The following is a 17,225-nucleotide window of genomic DNA, read 5'->3' on the forward strand; positions in this document are numbered from 1 at the left end:
CAGTTAACTACATTTGTTTTTGTTATAACCAACTAAAATAAGTACTGATATAATAATACATGGGTAAAAATTTTTGGATTTTCTTTAAGGCTATTCCTAAAATGTTAATTCTATTTAATTTTGCCTTGGGGCCATGGTGATTAAAGGTATTATGGCTTATTAATTAATTAATTAATTGAACAAGTTTAAAATCCATTCCAGTTCATTAATTATGTCATCCCAACACCTGCATAGTCTTATAAAGTAGTCCTTTATACCCTTCATAGATGAAGAATTGTCTTAAGGTGTTATTACAGCTGGTTTAGAAAAGCCTTCACTGCGTTAAACTGACAGGTGTTTCAAATATTTAGTCCATCCCATGCATATCAGTGATGAGTCTGTGCAGTGTAAGCTAAGTAGTTAGGTAAACATATTGAGGGGCTATGCCTGTGTATATCTTTGCATTATGTTACTCATTCTGTTGGGGCAGTAAGATAAGTTCAGAATATATTATTGTGTTGCTAAAATCCTAAATGCTTGTCTGTCTCTCTTAGCTTTACTGCATGTGCACTTAATTTCTGGAGGTCTTATTTGACTGGTTTTCTGTCATCTTCAGATTTTAGTTCTTTTGTCCTTTTGCTTCTTGTAAATAATTTCAAACCAAATCTTTATTTTTTGCTTTACAGGTGAATGCATCTCCTGCCTTATCTGAACGACTGCAGATCTTTGAGGCTCTCAGGGAAAAACGTGGAAATGGGAAACGTTTTGAATCGACAGAAATGCCCCTCCGTATCCGGCTGGTTGACGGCCGGATAGTTAAGGGAACAGCTGGTGTCACCACACCGCTCTATGTTGCTCGGAGTGTGAGGTAAGTACCCAGTTTATACCGTTTGGTTTAATATGTTTAACTGTCGTGATATAACTGTGCTTTTGCACGTGTTGTTTCAGATTGAAAGGAGCCCTGGTGAGTAAGGTGAATGGGGAACTCTGGGAGCTTGGACGACCCCTAGAGGCAGACTGTGAATTACAACTTCTGGGGTTTGATACAACTGAGGGAAAGCAGGTAATTTGCTGTTAACTTTAAGTATGTGCAGTTTCCCCTATTTGACCTGTAAGTGTGATGTTGATGAAAAACGAGTTTTGAAGGTTTTTTAAAAACATTTTCTCACCTCATTCAGCATCATCATAAGTTAGAAAATAAATAAAGATGTTAACATGCCATGTAACATGACAAACAAAAATTGAAATGACACTTTAACTGGGACCAGCAGTAGTGGGATGAGAGCATCTTTGTGTTTCCTTGCTGTTTTACTCTACCATCCCAACATTACCGTGTAGATGTCTTTGGCGCTCACTCATTACGACCCTTGATTTCACAGGCAGCCTGGAGAACAGGGGCGTGCGTCCTCGGTGGAGTCTTGGAGGGCATGTTTGGTGCTGAGGTGTGCAGAGAAGGAACATCAGAGTTCAGGCTTTTCTGTGATTACCTGTTGGACAACAGGTGATTACTTTTGCCAGGTTGTCTATCGGATATGAGCTCTGTCAAAACTTCATCTTTGTGTGCTCACAAACGCAAAAGAGGTGGTGGTAGTTACATGATGGTTGTTATTTCAGTTTTTCAGCTTCTTTTTGTTTTAAAGAAAAAAAAATCCTGACCTTTTAAATAAAGAATATATTTTTTATTCACGAGTTTAATTAGTTCCTAATTTTTATTTATATGCATGCTGTGTATAGCTGTTCGTTGTTATGTGCTGCTTTAATGACACATTTTCCATCTTATGTAACTCGTGCCGGCTGCTTGACCTGTATGGCATGCTCCTGATTCTGACTAAACTGCAACTGAAGTTTTGCCTGAATGTGACTTCATCTACAGTTTTTTGTCTCTGAGTGATGTGGAGGCGAGGTGTAAGGAGGCGGCAGCACTCAAACTTCCTCTCTCTAGACTGGAGCTGAGTATAGAAGAGGTCCAAGAGCTATTCCAGGTCTGCAACATGCTCTGTTTGTTATAATATAATATTGATGACAGACAGTTTCAGTGCTGACACATCTTTCTTTAATTCTTTATGTAGAGGAGGTAAGTCTTAATTACCAAATCACTGTGGCATAGCTGTTCAAGCTCCTTCCTCACACTTTCAATGCACCAGCTTATACTACGCCAGGAAGCAGGAAAGTTTTGTTATTTGATTTTATATTTATTTCCACTTTAAAAAAAAACACTGGTGGTGTAGCAACATTGTGCCATGCTGGCTTGAAGCATATCTGAGTAACCTTTGATAGGATGTGAATAGCAGTTATGTTACTCGCTTTTTAAGTGTGACTCCTGTTTTTAGTCCAGCTGTGATATTTGTCTGTCCTCGTGTCCATGTTGAAATCAGTTTTCTGTGTTTTCTTCTTACAGAGCAGTAAGCTGAGGCTGCAGTTTGCTGAAGAGCAGATGAATGGCGCCACTGTCACAGTATACAGGCACGTAGGAAAACTTCTTACCTGCCAGTGATTTAAAACACTCACCAGTAAATTAACTGGTTTCAACCATTCTGTGTGGCTCAGGTGTGGAGACACTATAGCGGTCTGCAACGGCCCCCTCCTCCCACACACAGGCCTCCTCACAGTCTTCAAGATGCTGCAGGTATGTGGTTGTGTTTGTGTATCCATTCAGTCCTTTGCTCGTCTTTCTGTTTTCTCTTTTTGTGTTTCACTGCCAGTTTATGTATTTTATTGTTTTGTTTTTCTTAACTCAAGAATTTGGGCTATTCCTATGAAAACTGTATTTCATATGGCAGTGCTATCATGATTTTTCACACTCAAACACTATATGACTGCAATGAAAGAGGCAGTGCCATCTCATCAGTTAAAATCTGTTTTATTTGGACCTTCGTGGCTCTCTGTCAGATGGGACACATGCTGTGTGAGTGGAATTTTCCTCATCCATATTGATCCAGGGAGAGAGAAAAGTTTCCATACCAAGCTGTCACTGGGCAGACTGGGATTCCACAACAGAAAGGGCCTGGAAATATCAGCAGCAGGATGTTGTGTTTGTCAGAGGCCAGATTTCTGTTCTGGGCTCTTAGAAACACACGGCCATCCGTCCCTCTCATAACTTTCTCTTTTGCCACGTCCATGTTCACCTATTATTTTCTCCCCACTTTTCATCTCTGCATTCCAGCTGTCCTCTGTGACCCTGGCCAACCAGACAGAGTCCTCCGGTTTGACACGACTGTTAGGTGTGGCCTTTCCAGGTGAGAAAGAGAAGGAGGAGTGGGAGAGGGAGCAGGAGGAAGCGAGGAGGCGGGACCACAGACGCATCGGGACGGTAAGACAGAAACCATACATGGGTACAGAAGATGATGCTATCTTAAAAAGTGAAATAAGAACCTTTTCATGTTCTTACACAGGACCAGGAGCTGTTCTTCTTCAATGAAGTCAGTCCAGGAAGTTGTTTCTTTCTGCCTAAAGGAGCCCACATCTACAACACACTCACAGACTTCATTAAGGTGTATTATTTGTTTGAGCTTATATTTGAATCCCCTAGAACTGCACCATCACAACATTGTTACACCTGTAGAAAGCATTACAGATAAGTAACTGCATGAATATAGCGCAGGGACTATGTGAGTGGAAACAAAGGGTCGTGGATAAACATGTCATCAAACCTCATATTTGGCCTGGGCCTCTCACTGCCTAGTTTTGGCTTTAAAGAATGAACACAGCATTACACAGGAAATATTTTTTCTCTAGTTAGTTTGCCTGTTTGTGGTACATCAAAAGTTGTTTAATCAAAAATCAAGAAATAACTGTATAACGGTTCAAATCCACTATCTGCTTGCAGAAAAAACCTGTTAAGTGAGCTTTGGCCCTTTTCAACACCGCTTATGCAACTAAAACCAAAAAATGCCCCACATGCTTTAATTTGATTATTCAAAATCCAACTGTGACCTTAGTTGGTTTTATATAATGATAAAATGCCGCTTATGCAGGAAATTGTTCATTGAGTGTGTGTGTATTTATTGAATGTTGTCCATTTAAACGTAATAACACGCATCAACATGCTGCTGATTGTAATGCTGAGGTCATATGTGTTCATGTCAGTGGTCAGGATGTCATCCTTTTTAGCCTAAAGTCTCTATGCTGTTCGACCCTGTGACCATTTGACCCTGTCCTCCATTCATTGTCACACAAGTCCTTCCTTCCTGACCTCTCATAGTGCGAATACCGAAGGCGAGGCTTCACTGAGGTCGTGACCCCAACGCTGTACAGCACTGCATTATGGGAGCGCTCTGGCCACTGGGAGCACTACAGCAAGAACATGTTCACTGTGAAATCAGAGGACTCTCAGACCTACGCTCTCAAACCCATGAACTGTCCTGCACACTGGTGAACACACACACACACACCTTACCTACCTGTGCTCGGGTGTCTTTGCAGAGACTGACTCTCCTTTGTTGTGTTCAGCCTGATGTTTGAGCAGCGCGTTCGCTCGTGGAGAGAGCTCCCTCTGCGATGGGCCGACTTCGGGGCGCTGCATCGTAACGAGCTCTCCGGCGCTCTGGGAGGTCTCACTCGCGTTCGCCGGTTCTGCCAGGATGACGCACACATATTTTGCACACCTGAACAGGTACGCAAACAGGCAGATGATCTCTCGTTTCTAAACCAAGGCATGTTTAAGTGGGACAGACGCTGTAAACGAGACCCACGTGGAACCGCATTTCAGTGATTAGATGGGCTGTGTAAATGACTCCTGAGACATTCCAGGAAGCTTTAGCCTGGATGAATGAAGGTCTTTGTCCTTTTCAGACTTTGCACCTCCGTATGTAAGCCTTTGTGGCTCTGCAGTAAATCTGATCCCCTACATGGAGTCCTGCAGCCTTCCCATGATACTGTTCCTTCAGCCTTTCTGTTTGCACCTTGTTAATTCAGAGACGGTGGTCACATGATGATCACCACTATGTCAGCCTGAGAAATTCGATCTTGGTTTGATTTTTAGGCTCTCAGTTCTTGTTGGTCTCTCAGCTGTGTACACTTTTCTGTTATTATTATGTCCTCATGTTGACCTCTTCCTGACTTTTCTTTCTTTTTTCCCAGCTGGAAGAAGAGATTGTGACTTGTTTGGACTTTGTGAGGAGCGTCTATCAAGTGTTTGGGTTTTCCTTTCACTGCCTGCTGTCTACGCGACCCACGCCGTGCCTGGGGGAGCCTGAACAGTGGGACACTGCTGAGCAGGTAAACAGACACGTTGACACACTCTCCATCATTTTGTGTGCTAAAAGCAGTCCTACACAGACACAGCTGGTCAACGTGTGTGTATATATGTGTACTCTTGAGTGGCAGCCAGGGGGGAGGCATTTCCACTTAACCTATCAGTTATGTAAGTGGTACTTTCCAGTCGAGAGCTGCTTTGCGTCAGGCTGTTGGGTAGATGTATATCTCCAAATCCCCCGAGCACCTTTTAAATGGGCACAGCAGCAATCTAAGCTGAGTCAATTGAGTGTAATTTAACATAACAGTTCTGAGCCTGCACAGTTCAAACACAGACATGGCGATCATAATGTGCTTTAATGTACTTATATTCTGTCATGCAACTACTTGCTTACTGTGGTCTTTGTGTGTGTGTGTGTGTGTGTGTGTGTGTGTGTGTGTGTGAGAAGCAGTTAGAGAGGAGTCTGCAGCAGTTTGGTGAACGCTGGGAATTAAACCCAGGAGACGGAGCGTTCTACGGACCAAAGGTCGGTGAGAAGGAAGACTTGCACTTAATGGAGTAAATGTTTATCACTGTTTGTTTACACCAAAGCATCGTGACATCAGTTTAGTCACTCTGTTCCTCCTTAATGTAAAAAACTTTAAGGGAATGTGTGTTTTGTTTTGGGTTTTTTTTTTTTTTTTGGGGGGGGGGGTCTTTTTGTTTGTTTGGGGTTTTTTTATGTTGAAGCACTATTAAAGATAGGATTATTTGATTTACCAGGAGAGCTGATTAGCTTAGCATATTGACTCAGAAATGGTGGAAGCAGCTACTTTTGGGACAGCTACCAGCACCTCTAAAGCAAGCCAAGAAATGGTACATTATGGTGGTCTCCATGTGGGAAAATTCTTTATCAGGTATAGCAACTTCCAAGTCTTAACTGCCTGACTTGTATCCTCAAACTGAAAAAAAAACATGACTCTAATGCAGTCCAACTAAAAACTAATTCTAACAGCTGGGTTGTTGCTAATCAAATGCACTTGACTGACTGATTATCAGAAAGTGTTGCCACTTCTTTTAAAGCAGAAATTCTGACAGTTGGCTGGTCTGGCCACAATAGGAGTGAACGTCCCAGGAAATTCACCCCAGGGTCAGTCCATGCAACGTTCAGAAAAACCCAAGGTCTACATCTCACTCTATGGTCCTGAGTTAGCATATTAAATGTTAAAAGTTGTGACAGTACAGTTATAAAAAGACTGAACAGTTATGACTTGTTTAGAAAGCCTCTTCTATCTAAAAAGAACAAAAAAACAATGCTTAGGTTTGCAAAGTTCTGAATAAATCAGAGTCCTCTGTAACAATATCCTTTAGTTCCTTTGTTTCTCACAAGCCTGTAACAATGTGTTCATCAGCTTAGAGGTGCTGGCAGGTAGATCGTTTTTCCATTTGATACAGAGCCAAGCTTACATTTTCTCTTCATTATCTCTGAAATCTTGGGAGAACAACAAACAAGTGCATTTCTCAAGTTTTGACAATAATAAAATTAGATTTAATGATTTTAATTCCTCTAAAGGGGATTTATTTATGTTGCAACGCAGATTAAGACATCTTTGTTCGGCTTCGGCTCAGCACAGAGAAACTACAGACACGAATTATTGTAGGTCACAGAATATTTAGAGGTTTTGTGTGTGTGTGTTTTTGTTTGTTTGTTTTTGTTTATTTTTAAATAAAATTGAAACGACAGTGCGGCAATGACCTTTGCTTTTTGGTGGGGGTTGGGGGACTTAATTTATCTTTACAAGAAGAAGTCGGCCTCAGATAAACGTCAGCGTGCTCATCTGGAAGCATTGAGAGGAGGCGATGGGTGAAGTCAGGTTGAGCTTAACCGCTCGTTGAAACAAAGAAACATGTATCCAGGATTTTTAAACCACAATCTAAGCAGCTAATCAGCTTCTCTCAGAAACCCATTTCTAATGATTCAGTGCACAAAAAGGTACTTTGTCTCAGAGCACTAAACTGGAAGGGAAAAGTGAAGCCCGGTAATAACACACGCCTTCATATTTCATCAGATTGACATCCTGATCAAAGATGCTATTGGCAGACAGCACCAGTGTGCCACAATCCAGCTGGACTTCCAGCTGCCAATCAGATTTGACCTTCAGTACGTCGGGTGAGGCACTCATAAATTTCAGTAGTTGGCATTCAATCTCTTTAACATTCCTGCATCTGCATTGATTTAAACCACTACTCCTTTACAGTTGGCCACTTCTTTTTGTTCAGAATGCATCCTTGTGTATATATATATCCAGTAATTACTCAGGATAAGATGGCACAAGTCTAACTTTGGGAGCTAATTTGATGATGAAACATTAGCCCTTTATTGGATTTATCAGCTCAAGTGTGTCGAATTTTCTGTTTGCCTTCAACTAGTCTGCCTTACTTCTTTTGATCCACATCTACTGAAGTGTTTTTGATTATAATCTGATTAGATTATATGTTCAACAATAGATTAGTGTCCCATTGTAGAACAGTTTATAGGAAAAGTAGGTTAGAAATAAGCAACAGAGATCTGCATATTTACTTCCACTCAGCTACTTCACTTCAGTATAATGTAATGTTCACAATACCGTCAAGAAGAGTATTTGTGTCTGTAGCTTTGCCACGCTGCACCACCTCCTGATCTCTTTTTTTTGTAACCTTTCTCTTAGACGAGACGGACAGTGGCACAGACCAGTAATGATCCACAGAGCAGTGCTGGGATCGCTGGAGAGGATGATGGCCATACTGGCTGAAAACTTTGGAGGGAAATGGTGAGAAGATGATAATGCACAAAATCTGAATATACCCCGTTAGTGGGATTATTGTCCTGTAGCTGTACGCTAACCTGTCACCCCCCTCTGTGCTTCACCCAGGCCTCTGTGGCTGTCTCCAGCTCAGGTCGCAGTTATTCCTGTGGGGGGCAACAATGAGTCGTACGGCAGGCAGGTCAGTGTCTGATGGAAATTTGCTTCGGGTGCATAAGCAGACAAAGTGAACTTTCATCCTGCCATGATTAATTTGTTCTTTAATATAAGAGGTAGATTACAGATACAGTCTTAAAAGAATGAATCCCTGTCTCTCTCCTGTTAAGGTGGTCCAGCAGTTCCATGAAGCTGGCTTTATGGCAGATCTGAATGACGATGAGGGAGCCACCTTAAATAAGAAGATCCGCTCTGCTCAGCTCGCCCAGTATAACTACATATTTGGTAAAGATGAATAACTAAGAGGCTACTTAAAATACTAAAGACTGCGACTGTTTTTCAGTACTGTTGACATATTTGACAGTCTTTTGTGTGTGTTTCTGTGCAGTGGTGGGTGATAAGGAGCGTGAGAGTGGAACAGTGAACGTGAGGAGCAGAGGGGGTAAACAGCTGGGCAGGAGGCCGACAGAGGAGGTGCTGATGTCCCTCACAAAGCTACGGGACACCAGAAGCAACCTCGATGAGTTTTGATGATGTCCTGGAAATAATGACTCACTGATGAAATGTTTGTTTTACATGTTCAGCCTGTTACACTTTGGCTTTGTCTGAAGAAGCGGCTGGTTAAAGTTGGAATAAAAGTATAAAACACTGATGTTTATGTTCTGCACTCATTGCTGATTTTGTCCTTTAATGGAATTTGCTGATTAAACTGTCCTGCAAAGTCCTGCAAAAAAGAGACTGGAGAGAGAGAGATTTAAGGCTATTTAAGGATCGCCACACTATTAGAAATAATGGTGCCAAATATAAGCACAGAGTCCTACCACCTGCTCCCATAGGAGAACCCTTTGTGGTTTCTGCTCCAACCTTTTGTCAGCCTTTTGAGAGGAAACATAACACAAAGGAAATGTGAAAAGTTACACTCAGTCCTGTCTCTGGCAGTGCTATCCAACGCTGTTTACACAAAAATGTGTGAGTTATAGTAGGTTGTATCCTCATGGACACACAACCGTTTGCAGTATAATCACTAGTAACCAAGAAATTAACACACTTAAAATATGTCACATAAAAAAGTGAAACCTTTTAATTTTATACTTGTGTTACAGTTTTTGGCTCTTTTTAAGCATTTTTAATACAAACTTACAGTAATAAACTTGATAAGGTACACATGTGTACCTGCACCACCCCCACTTTTGCTTTTCAGAACTGCTTTAATTCCTCATGACAGATTCAAAATGTGAGATTTTGGTCCATGTTGACGTGATCATATCACATGTGATGCAGGTTTGTTGGCTGCACATCCATGATGTGTATCTCCTGTTCCACTGCATCCCAAAGGTGCTGTACTGGATTGCGATCTGTTGACTGCGGAGTCCATTTGCACACATTAAACTCAATGTCATGTTCAAGACACCAGTTTGAGATATGAGCTTTATGAAATGATGTGTCATATTTCCTTACTATCAGCTCAAAGGAGTCTGGCCATTCTCTGACGTCAAAAAAGCATTTTGCTCACTGGATATTTTCTCTAACAAAGTGGATGATGAATGAATTTCACTAGAGCTACATTTCCATCTTTTCTCTGTTTTCTACCCAAAAAGGTTTTACTCTATATCACATTCATTAATAATACAATGATAATAATAATACATGCTATAATTAACAATTTGCATTTGATATATCATATCTATTTAAAAGTCTTGGAACAATGATGGATAACGAGGTCACAGCCCACTTCCTGCTATAAGTGACTCATAAGCCATCTGCAAACAACAGAGAAAAACTGAAAGTCCAACAAAAGCAGTAGGAATGAGAGTGCCTAATAATGGAAACAGTGGAAAAGAACCAACCTGTTAAGAGCCTCCACTGGCACACAGTCCTGGAAAAGTGGGGAAACCCCATAAAGAAACATAAATTATACACCTTTCCACAATAAAAGCCCTCGCCTAGTTTAATGTAATGAGAGCAGGGTTGAGTCTAGAAAAGCTAAATGAGTTTTAAAATTAACTGGTATACTGATAAAGGCCATAAGCTAAAATTCAGTGTCCCATCCATGAGTTTAGAAGTACAGATGAAACCCAAGACTCTTCAAATCTTACTTTTTCTTCTACAGGATGCTTAAAATGTTCTTTATATAGTTTCTTATGGAGATTATCCAGGTTTAGACTTCAAGGGTCAGTCACTTGGGTGGAGCTACCTGTTGTAAAGGCTAGGGTAGCGGTCCCTTGGGGAAGGAGGAACTGAACTGAAGAGATTATACTGCTGTGGCATTACTCAGCTACCAATGCAATTTGTTCCCTATAAGCCATCAAACGTGCAAACCTCCTGCTTATATAAGTGTGCGCGGTGCTATCTGAGCAGAAATCCGGGCATACCTTTAAAAGACTGGAAGAAAGGGAGGACACAGAGGGAGATTTGACTAAAATAGGAGAGAGAGCAGCCGTGTCAGGGCTGTGTGTTTTCATGTGTGTTTAGTGGAAACAGCCAAGTCAAGGTAAAGGTCAAAGGAATTGGAGGTTTTTTCCTTTTTAATTGAGAGAGGGCAGCAGGATGGAAAAGACATCAGTCACAACAGTGACACAGAGGGAGAGTGGGAGGTGTGAGCCCCGAGAGAATAATCTGAGTTGACTGGACAAAAGCAACCGCTTCAACAAAGCACACTGTGAGACAGGTAGAGTGACCGTGTTCAGGTCCTCCCGACATCGCTTAGTGGGCCGCAGAGAGGGAAGCTGGGGCAAATTTGTAAAAGCTCTCTGCTGGAGCTGGTTTGAAAGTACATTTAATTGAAGCGCAGATCTGACTAGAAGCGAGAGCGCAAACATAGGCAGGTAATTTGAGCATCAAATAGTAAATTAGCTGGTACTTACATAGAGCATTATTGGAGCACACAAGACACTTTTTACCACAAGTCTCACTCATGCAGGGACATTCACACACAGATGGATGCACCGGTGACACCTTAGGGTTCAGTATGACAGGCTGGAGAAGCTGGGATTCAATTTACCGACCTCCTGAATGATAGACCACCCGCTCTACCACCTGAGCTGCTGTGACCCCAACAGAGAATGATTCTAATGGGAACGTTTATCCCATTAGACTGCATAGAAACACCATTAAACACACATTTTTTGCCAGTTAGTTATTTTTGCTTCTTCTTTTTTTATTGCTGAGATATAAATCTGAGATCTGTGGCCTTTCTAATACAATGGAGGTGAAGGAAATATCCATTGCTGTGCTAACAGCCTTGAAAAATGACAGCCGCACTGACAGCTCTACGGAGCTGCACCTACTTCTTGTCACACATCTCTGCCGGTTGTTATTTTAAAAAGTAAACATGTCTCATAAGAAACCTGTGGCTGAAAGAGAGCTGTGCTGAGCTGTGGATGCATCCCTGCTGAGACCCAAAAATGATTATCAGACAGAGCAGCAGCTGAAATAACAGCTAATGGCTTAAAGAGAAATACAAAGACATAAGACAATAATAAGAAAGCTTAACTTCCATTTGCAGTGAGTCAGAATAGGTGACTGGCAAAACCTTTGGCTGGTACTGTATGCTTGTGAGAAGTTGGGAATGTTGAATTATAAAAAAGTAAATGTCAATGGTGTCTATTTATTACGTTACATATAGCCAAATTTAAAGTCTTTCATTGTCCCACAAACTTTTTGCCCAACTAGTAAGTGGAGAAACGGAGTCATGTGAAAGGCAAAGTTTTCACAGGACTGTGCACCCCAACAACTCTTGGAACCAGTTTTAGGAGCAATAAACTTTGACTGGGTCATTGCAGTACTTTTCATTTTTAAGGCATTCTGTTGTGCTTGGGGCCACTGTCCTGCTGCGTGACCCAGTTTTTAGCTTTAGCTGTTGGACAGATGGCTTTACGTATGGCTCTAGAATAATTTGGTATATGGAGGAGTTCATGGTCGACCATACCATCATCACCCTCCACCACCGTGCTTGACAGCTGGTATGATGTGTTTTTGCTGATATGTTTTCTTCAGATGTAGCTTTGTAACTCTAAGTCGTGCTGAGACGAGACCTTTTCCTGGAAACCTTTCCAAACAAGCCATGTTTGTTCAGTCTTTATCTAATTGTACGGTCGTGAACGCTAACATTAAACATGCTAACTGAGCGTCTGACACGTAGGTTTTTGGGTTTCTTGCACTGGCTCCATAGTTTGAACATTTGCCTAGCAAGCAAAAGGTCACCATTGATGAGTATCCAGTGTAAAATTCAGAGTTATCCACTGTGGTGACCCTTTGTGGGAAGGGAGCAGCCAAAAGTAGCTTCTGACCATCGCATGGTCTGACCTTGAGAGGAATTTGTTGGGACATCCGCTCCTGGATTGTTTTATTGTGTTTCCACAAACCTGAATGCTTCAACCTGCCAAAATACCAGCTTTTATAGAGCTGCTCACGCATGCTGATGATCAGTTGATTAGCAGCACTTGGCTGCTACTTACCCTCTGCACTAAGGGTGCACTTTACTCTTGCAGTTTCCCGGGGCTGCATAGAGTCCTGTGAAAACTTTTTTTTTTGCATGACTGCATTTTACATTGATGCTAAAAAATAATTTACTGCTGGTGCCTGTAGGAAGGTCAGGGAACAAAGTCACTTAGATTCATCCCCTGGGTGAATCGACTGGAAACCTTATTAGCAATGCTGCAAGTGTAGCTAATGGTTAAACAGAAGCAATGTGTACCTGGTCCTCTGAATAATCGATATAACACATGTGATAAATGTTAGGGGTTTGTTTTGTTCTCTTTTTGTTTAAGAATAGAAAACCAACAAACTCAGTATTATACATAGTTAAAAAAAATATTGAGTCATAAAAGAGATAAAAAAAGAAGGAGTCTGTACTTATCAGCCTCTTAGATGATTATGGTAGCTGCTTGTAGCGGAGAACCAGACGGCCTTACAATACAGCAGATACCATTTTTACCTAAATCGGATCTAAATGTACTCACAAACTCAATCTGTGCTTTTACAGGATTTATCAAACATATTTGTCTCCTGAATCTCAGTTATTATATCACAGACATGATATACAGCTGAAACAATGTCTGATAACATGGAATGAATAGTTGATTAATGATAACAGTTAACATTAGAGGACGTTTGGGTTTTAATTCGTTTGCGTCTGGTTTGTTTTTAAAGCAGACAGCTACACAGAGACACTACACTGTGTTAGTCATTTATTAGAAAATCAGCTTTATTGGATTCTTGATTCACAGGTTTTGAACCGAAGTTGTAAAAGTCCCTTTGCCTTTTATAACAGAAAACTGAACATCTTTGTACTTGTCAGACTGATGAGACCTCTGAATAGTCCGAATGTGACTCAAACAGTTGCGATCCTAGATGTCCTGCAGTATTCATCACGTTGATTATAGGTCTATTGTAAGGCTGGGCTCTCTTTGCTGGAGGCTTTGTCCAAAATGGGGCGATAAATGCGACCCAGACGGCACAGCCACCGGCCAACATTGCACAGTAGTTGCGTAGTGATGACACAGGCCATTAACTCCAGTAAACACCGCTCTAATCTTTACCAGATAACTATATCAGCCTCCTGTTGCACTCCTCACGTCCCCACTGTGCCCATCCTCCATCATTACTATCTCTGCTCTCACACACACACAAAGCAATCCTTCATTCAACTGGTGGAGTCGAACAGAGTTCACAGGAAATTATTTTTAGCTAGAGAGACTTACCACAAGTAAGGCTGCTGCGGAAAAGCTTTTTGCTTTGGAAGGAGAGTGAAGAGAATCCATTCATAATGACATGAACGGATATCTTCAGCATTTTAATGTTGGAATAAGCCCAATGGGAAAGTCATAAAGAACTGTCCATCTGTTCCAGAGTCTAAAGACACGCATGTTAGGCTCATGGGTGACTCTGATTTGGCCGTATCTGTGGATCCGAGCTGGATAAAGATCCTAAAATTCCCAGAAGAAAGCGCTGTAATGTAAAGACCTTTATGTTCTCACTCAGACTAGAAAAGCACTGTTTAAATGCCAGTCCATATCTAATTCATCTACTCAAAGTTGTTTCATTTTTCTCCATCTTCTTAAAATAAGTAACAGGGTTTGGATGTAAGGTCACATAACGTGGACTTCTTTCTCACCGATTTAAAGTCTGATCAAGATTTAATAACGTTTGAATCTGTCTCTAACGACATTAAAAAATATGCTTCACATAGTTTCCCAGAACCCAAGATGACATCTTTGGACTAAAATCTCAAAGAGAATCACTTGAAATCATTTCTGACAAGGACAATCCTCACATCTGAGAAATGACGACGGTCATAATTTGGTCACTAAGGTAGTTAATCTGCAGGAGCTCTAATGCTGGATCAATATGATCCAAAAGCAGATTTAGTTTAGTTTTTGCGTTAAGCTTTTATTAAATAATACTTAAAGATGTTTGTTTTGGGGGGGTTTTTTTTGGGGGGTTTTTTTGGAAGCCATTGTAAACATCCGGGCTGGGGGAGGTAATAATGGAAAATCACTTTGTGGTTGAGAAATGTCAGATTTGGAGATCGCCGTTGTCCTGGAAGTCCCGTTTTCCTGGTGGGAGGCAGGCAGGCTGAGAGGCAGTGACCCAGGCATGGAGGCAGAGTCTAACTGGACGGCTCGAGGAAGATAAACAAGCTGCTCTGCTCTGTATTGTTCTCCTGGTATCACTGAGAAGCTGTCAGCCTGAGTGATTGAAGGGCTCAACCTCCCAAAATAGGCCCTGCAAGGCCGCGCTGCCTTTCCCTTCCACCCTGTTATAAATAACCTGTGTGTGGGTGTGTGTGTGTGTGTGTGTGTGTGTGTGTGTGTGTGTGTGTGTGTGTGTGTGTGTGTGTGTGTGTGTGTGTGTGCAAGCAGCCTGTGTTCATGCATTTCATGTTAGTGTGGGTTTTAGATAGTGGTAAGAAATAAAGAGTGTGTGCAAGCAAAGGGAGACAAATATGAGAACTGCCGGAGCATTCTTAGAAAGTGAAGCCACTGAAAACAATGACAGGAGGTCTGTGAGGCTCACAGCCAAACGGTGACAGGAGCCCAGCGGTCGAGACCCTCGACCAACCACTTCTTCTAACACACATTCCCACATTAGACACATTAGAGTCTTTAACCTGCAGTAAACTCCCACTCCCTCCAATTTCCACACTTCAGTACTGCACGTCGTCTGTGCACGTGCATGCTCCCATGCCTTTGAGTCATGTTAATGTTTGGATAGGGGCTTGTAAATTACCACCTGAGGGAATATCCCTAGATCATTAGTACTGTTTACTCTGTTCAACAGGTGTGCCGATCGGAAAAAACATATAACGGCACTGCAGTATTAGTGCAAGCAAATCATCACTAGATCGTGCACTCGGGTGGGGAGGGGATTCGTTTTCTTGTGTGCGCTGCCGAGTAACAATCAAATAAAAAAGAAAAGTTACTTCTTAATAGGACAGCGGAATAAAACTGTCAGAAAGCTTTCTGCTTCTGACTGGATACCCCAAAACCTCAGCCCACCCAGGCTGCTCTCTCTTCTCTCCATCTCCATTTCCAGTAATTCTTCTGCGTCTAGTAACTCTGTTCAGCTAAGAGCCATCTCTTAGTTTACACTCAAAGAGTTTTTGGGTATCCTTATTTGAGCTGGCTGCTCTCTCCACCCGTCAGCCGGGCTCCACTCTAATCCGCCAGTGTGCTGTTCTCGCCTTTGATTCAAACGTGCCCTTGCACTTGGCTTTAGACTAATTTCAAAGTAATGGATGCTCCAGCATGTACACACTCGCACCGAGCCGACAAATTGTGCCAAGCTGCGGAAGTCACACTCGCAAAGACAAACAGATAGCTCGCAGCTCGGCACAGTGGCGTACAGTCTCGGGCTGGCCTCGGACTGCTCCAAAGTATTCCTGCTATGCTCAGCACACTGCTGACCTGATTTCCTATCCTGCTTCTCATTGGAGCGGGATACCTAGAGAGAGAGAGAGCAGACAGAGGCCAGAGAAAGAAGCTCTTTCATCAGTCAAGAGACTCTGTGTGGAAGAGGCATTTTGGTTTATTGTTCTAGCCAACCTGTCGACTCGCTCTCAAGAGGGAGGAGTTTTAGGGTTCAAGGGAAGGTCAGAGGTCATGTTGACTCTCAGGACCGTTTAGTAAGCAAGGAGAATAAATTAATCCCCTGGGAACGTGCAAATATTTACAGCTGACATTCTCCCCTCTCAACAAGTCACTGTAGAAAAGTTTTATTAGGAAAGCTGAAGTGGAAAGGCTCTTGAAGCAAGCACCAGTTTTGAGTTTTCTTGCATGACTTTGAGCCAACTCATGCAGAAGACGCCCATGCTCTAATATCCCATTACTGGTGCTTGTGTTGTCTTTTCGTTGTTGAACCAAAGCAGACTTTAGAAATCAAGAGGCAGTAAAAAAGAAAAGCTGACAGAAAACCTCAGGGTGTGCCGTGAATCTGCACCGAGAGACTTCCAAGATGCATGATAACCATTTAAAACTAACAATCCAGTTGATTTACTTTTGTTTATGTAACCAAAAAAGGCGTTTAGGATGTGGAGGAAATTAAAGTGATAATCCCAGGCCATTTATCACCAGTTACAGAATAAATATTATATTATTTGCAATCCAGACGTTATTTAAGATAACATTTGTCTTAGAATCGATTCGGAGCCCTGCACTGTAAACTGAAGGTGCAGTGCAAAGTGTATTCATTCAGAAATCCAGTCCACCAGAGTTCATTTGTTATATACCGGTCGTCTTCAGTGCACACTGAATAAACATCTCAGTACACTGTGCAGAGACCGGTGCAGCCTTGGAGGAGTAAGCTGAGGAGAGGCTGACCTCGGACTTTGACCCCAGGTTGTTTTCAGGAGGTAATTCAAACCTCCCGAGGGAAAGGGAGACGGACCAGTCGGTTCATACGGGTCTAAGGGAGGGGAGGGTGCGCTGCCAAGTCTTTGGCATAGATGTGGTTTCGGGCATGCTTTAAATGATGCAAAGGTTTATTCAGCTATTTCATAACTGTTTCTGAGTGTGTCATGATTATTTGTTTTAATCATTTTACACTTGCGTAAGTTTATTAGAGAGGGTGTGTGTGTGTGTGTGTGTGTGTGTGTGTGTGTGGTCATATCAAAC

At 42.0% G+C, this 17,225-nt stretch overlaps 1 protein-coding gene across 2 annotated transcripts in view; it reads left to right on the forward strand.

Annotated features, from left to right (window-relative positions):
• The window catches only part of tars2 (threonyl-tRNA synthetase 2, mitochondrial), a 14,243-nt gene extending 5,479 nt beyond the window's left edge, over positions 1-8,764 (forward strand). For both annotated transcript variants that reach the window (XM_006804847.3, XM_006804846.3), the window contains exons 2-18: positions 666-847; positions 928-1,042; positions 1,359-1,480; positions 1,853-1,961; positions 2,378-2,442; positions 2,527-2,605; positions 3,143-3,289; positions 3,372-3,470; positions 4,181-4,350; positions 4,429-4,591; positions 5,059-5,196; positions 5,622-5,699; positions 7,222-7,322; positions 7,861-7,962; positions 8,065-8,137; positions 8,283-8,397; positions 8,501-8,764. In XM_006804847.3, coding sequence (XP_006804910.2) covers positions 666-847; positions 928-1,042; positions 1,359-1,480; positions 1,853-1,961; positions 2,378-2,442; positions 2,527-2,605; positions 3,143-3,289; positions 3,372-3,470; positions 4,181-4,350; positions 4,429-4,591; positions 5,059-5,196; positions 5,622-5,699; positions 7,222-7,322; positions 7,861-7,962; positions 8,065-8,137; positions 8,283-8,397; positions 8,501-8,643 — 2,001 coding nt within the window. In that variant the 3' untranslated portion in view covers positions 8,644-8,764. The remainder of the gene's footprint in view (positions 1-665; positions 848-927; positions 1,043-1,358; positions 1,481-1,852; positions 1,962-2,377; positions 2,443-2,526; positions 2,606-3,142; positions 3,290-3,371; positions 3,471-4,180; positions 4,351-4,428; positions 4,592-5,058; positions 5,197-5,621; positions 5,700-7,221; positions 7,323-7,860; positions 7,963-8,064; positions 8,138-8,282; positions 8,398-8,500) is intronic.
• Positions 8,765-17,225: the final 8,461 nt, after the last annotated feature.

Source organism: Neolamprologus brichardi, chromosome 11 (genome assembly GCF_056152115.1).
Source record: "Neolamprologus brichardi isolate AB-2024 chromosome 11, ASM5615211v1, whole genome shotgun sequence".
Lineage (NCBI taxonomy): Eukaryota > Metazoa > Chordata > Actinopteri > Cichliformes > Cichlidae > Neolamprologus > Neolamprologus brichardi.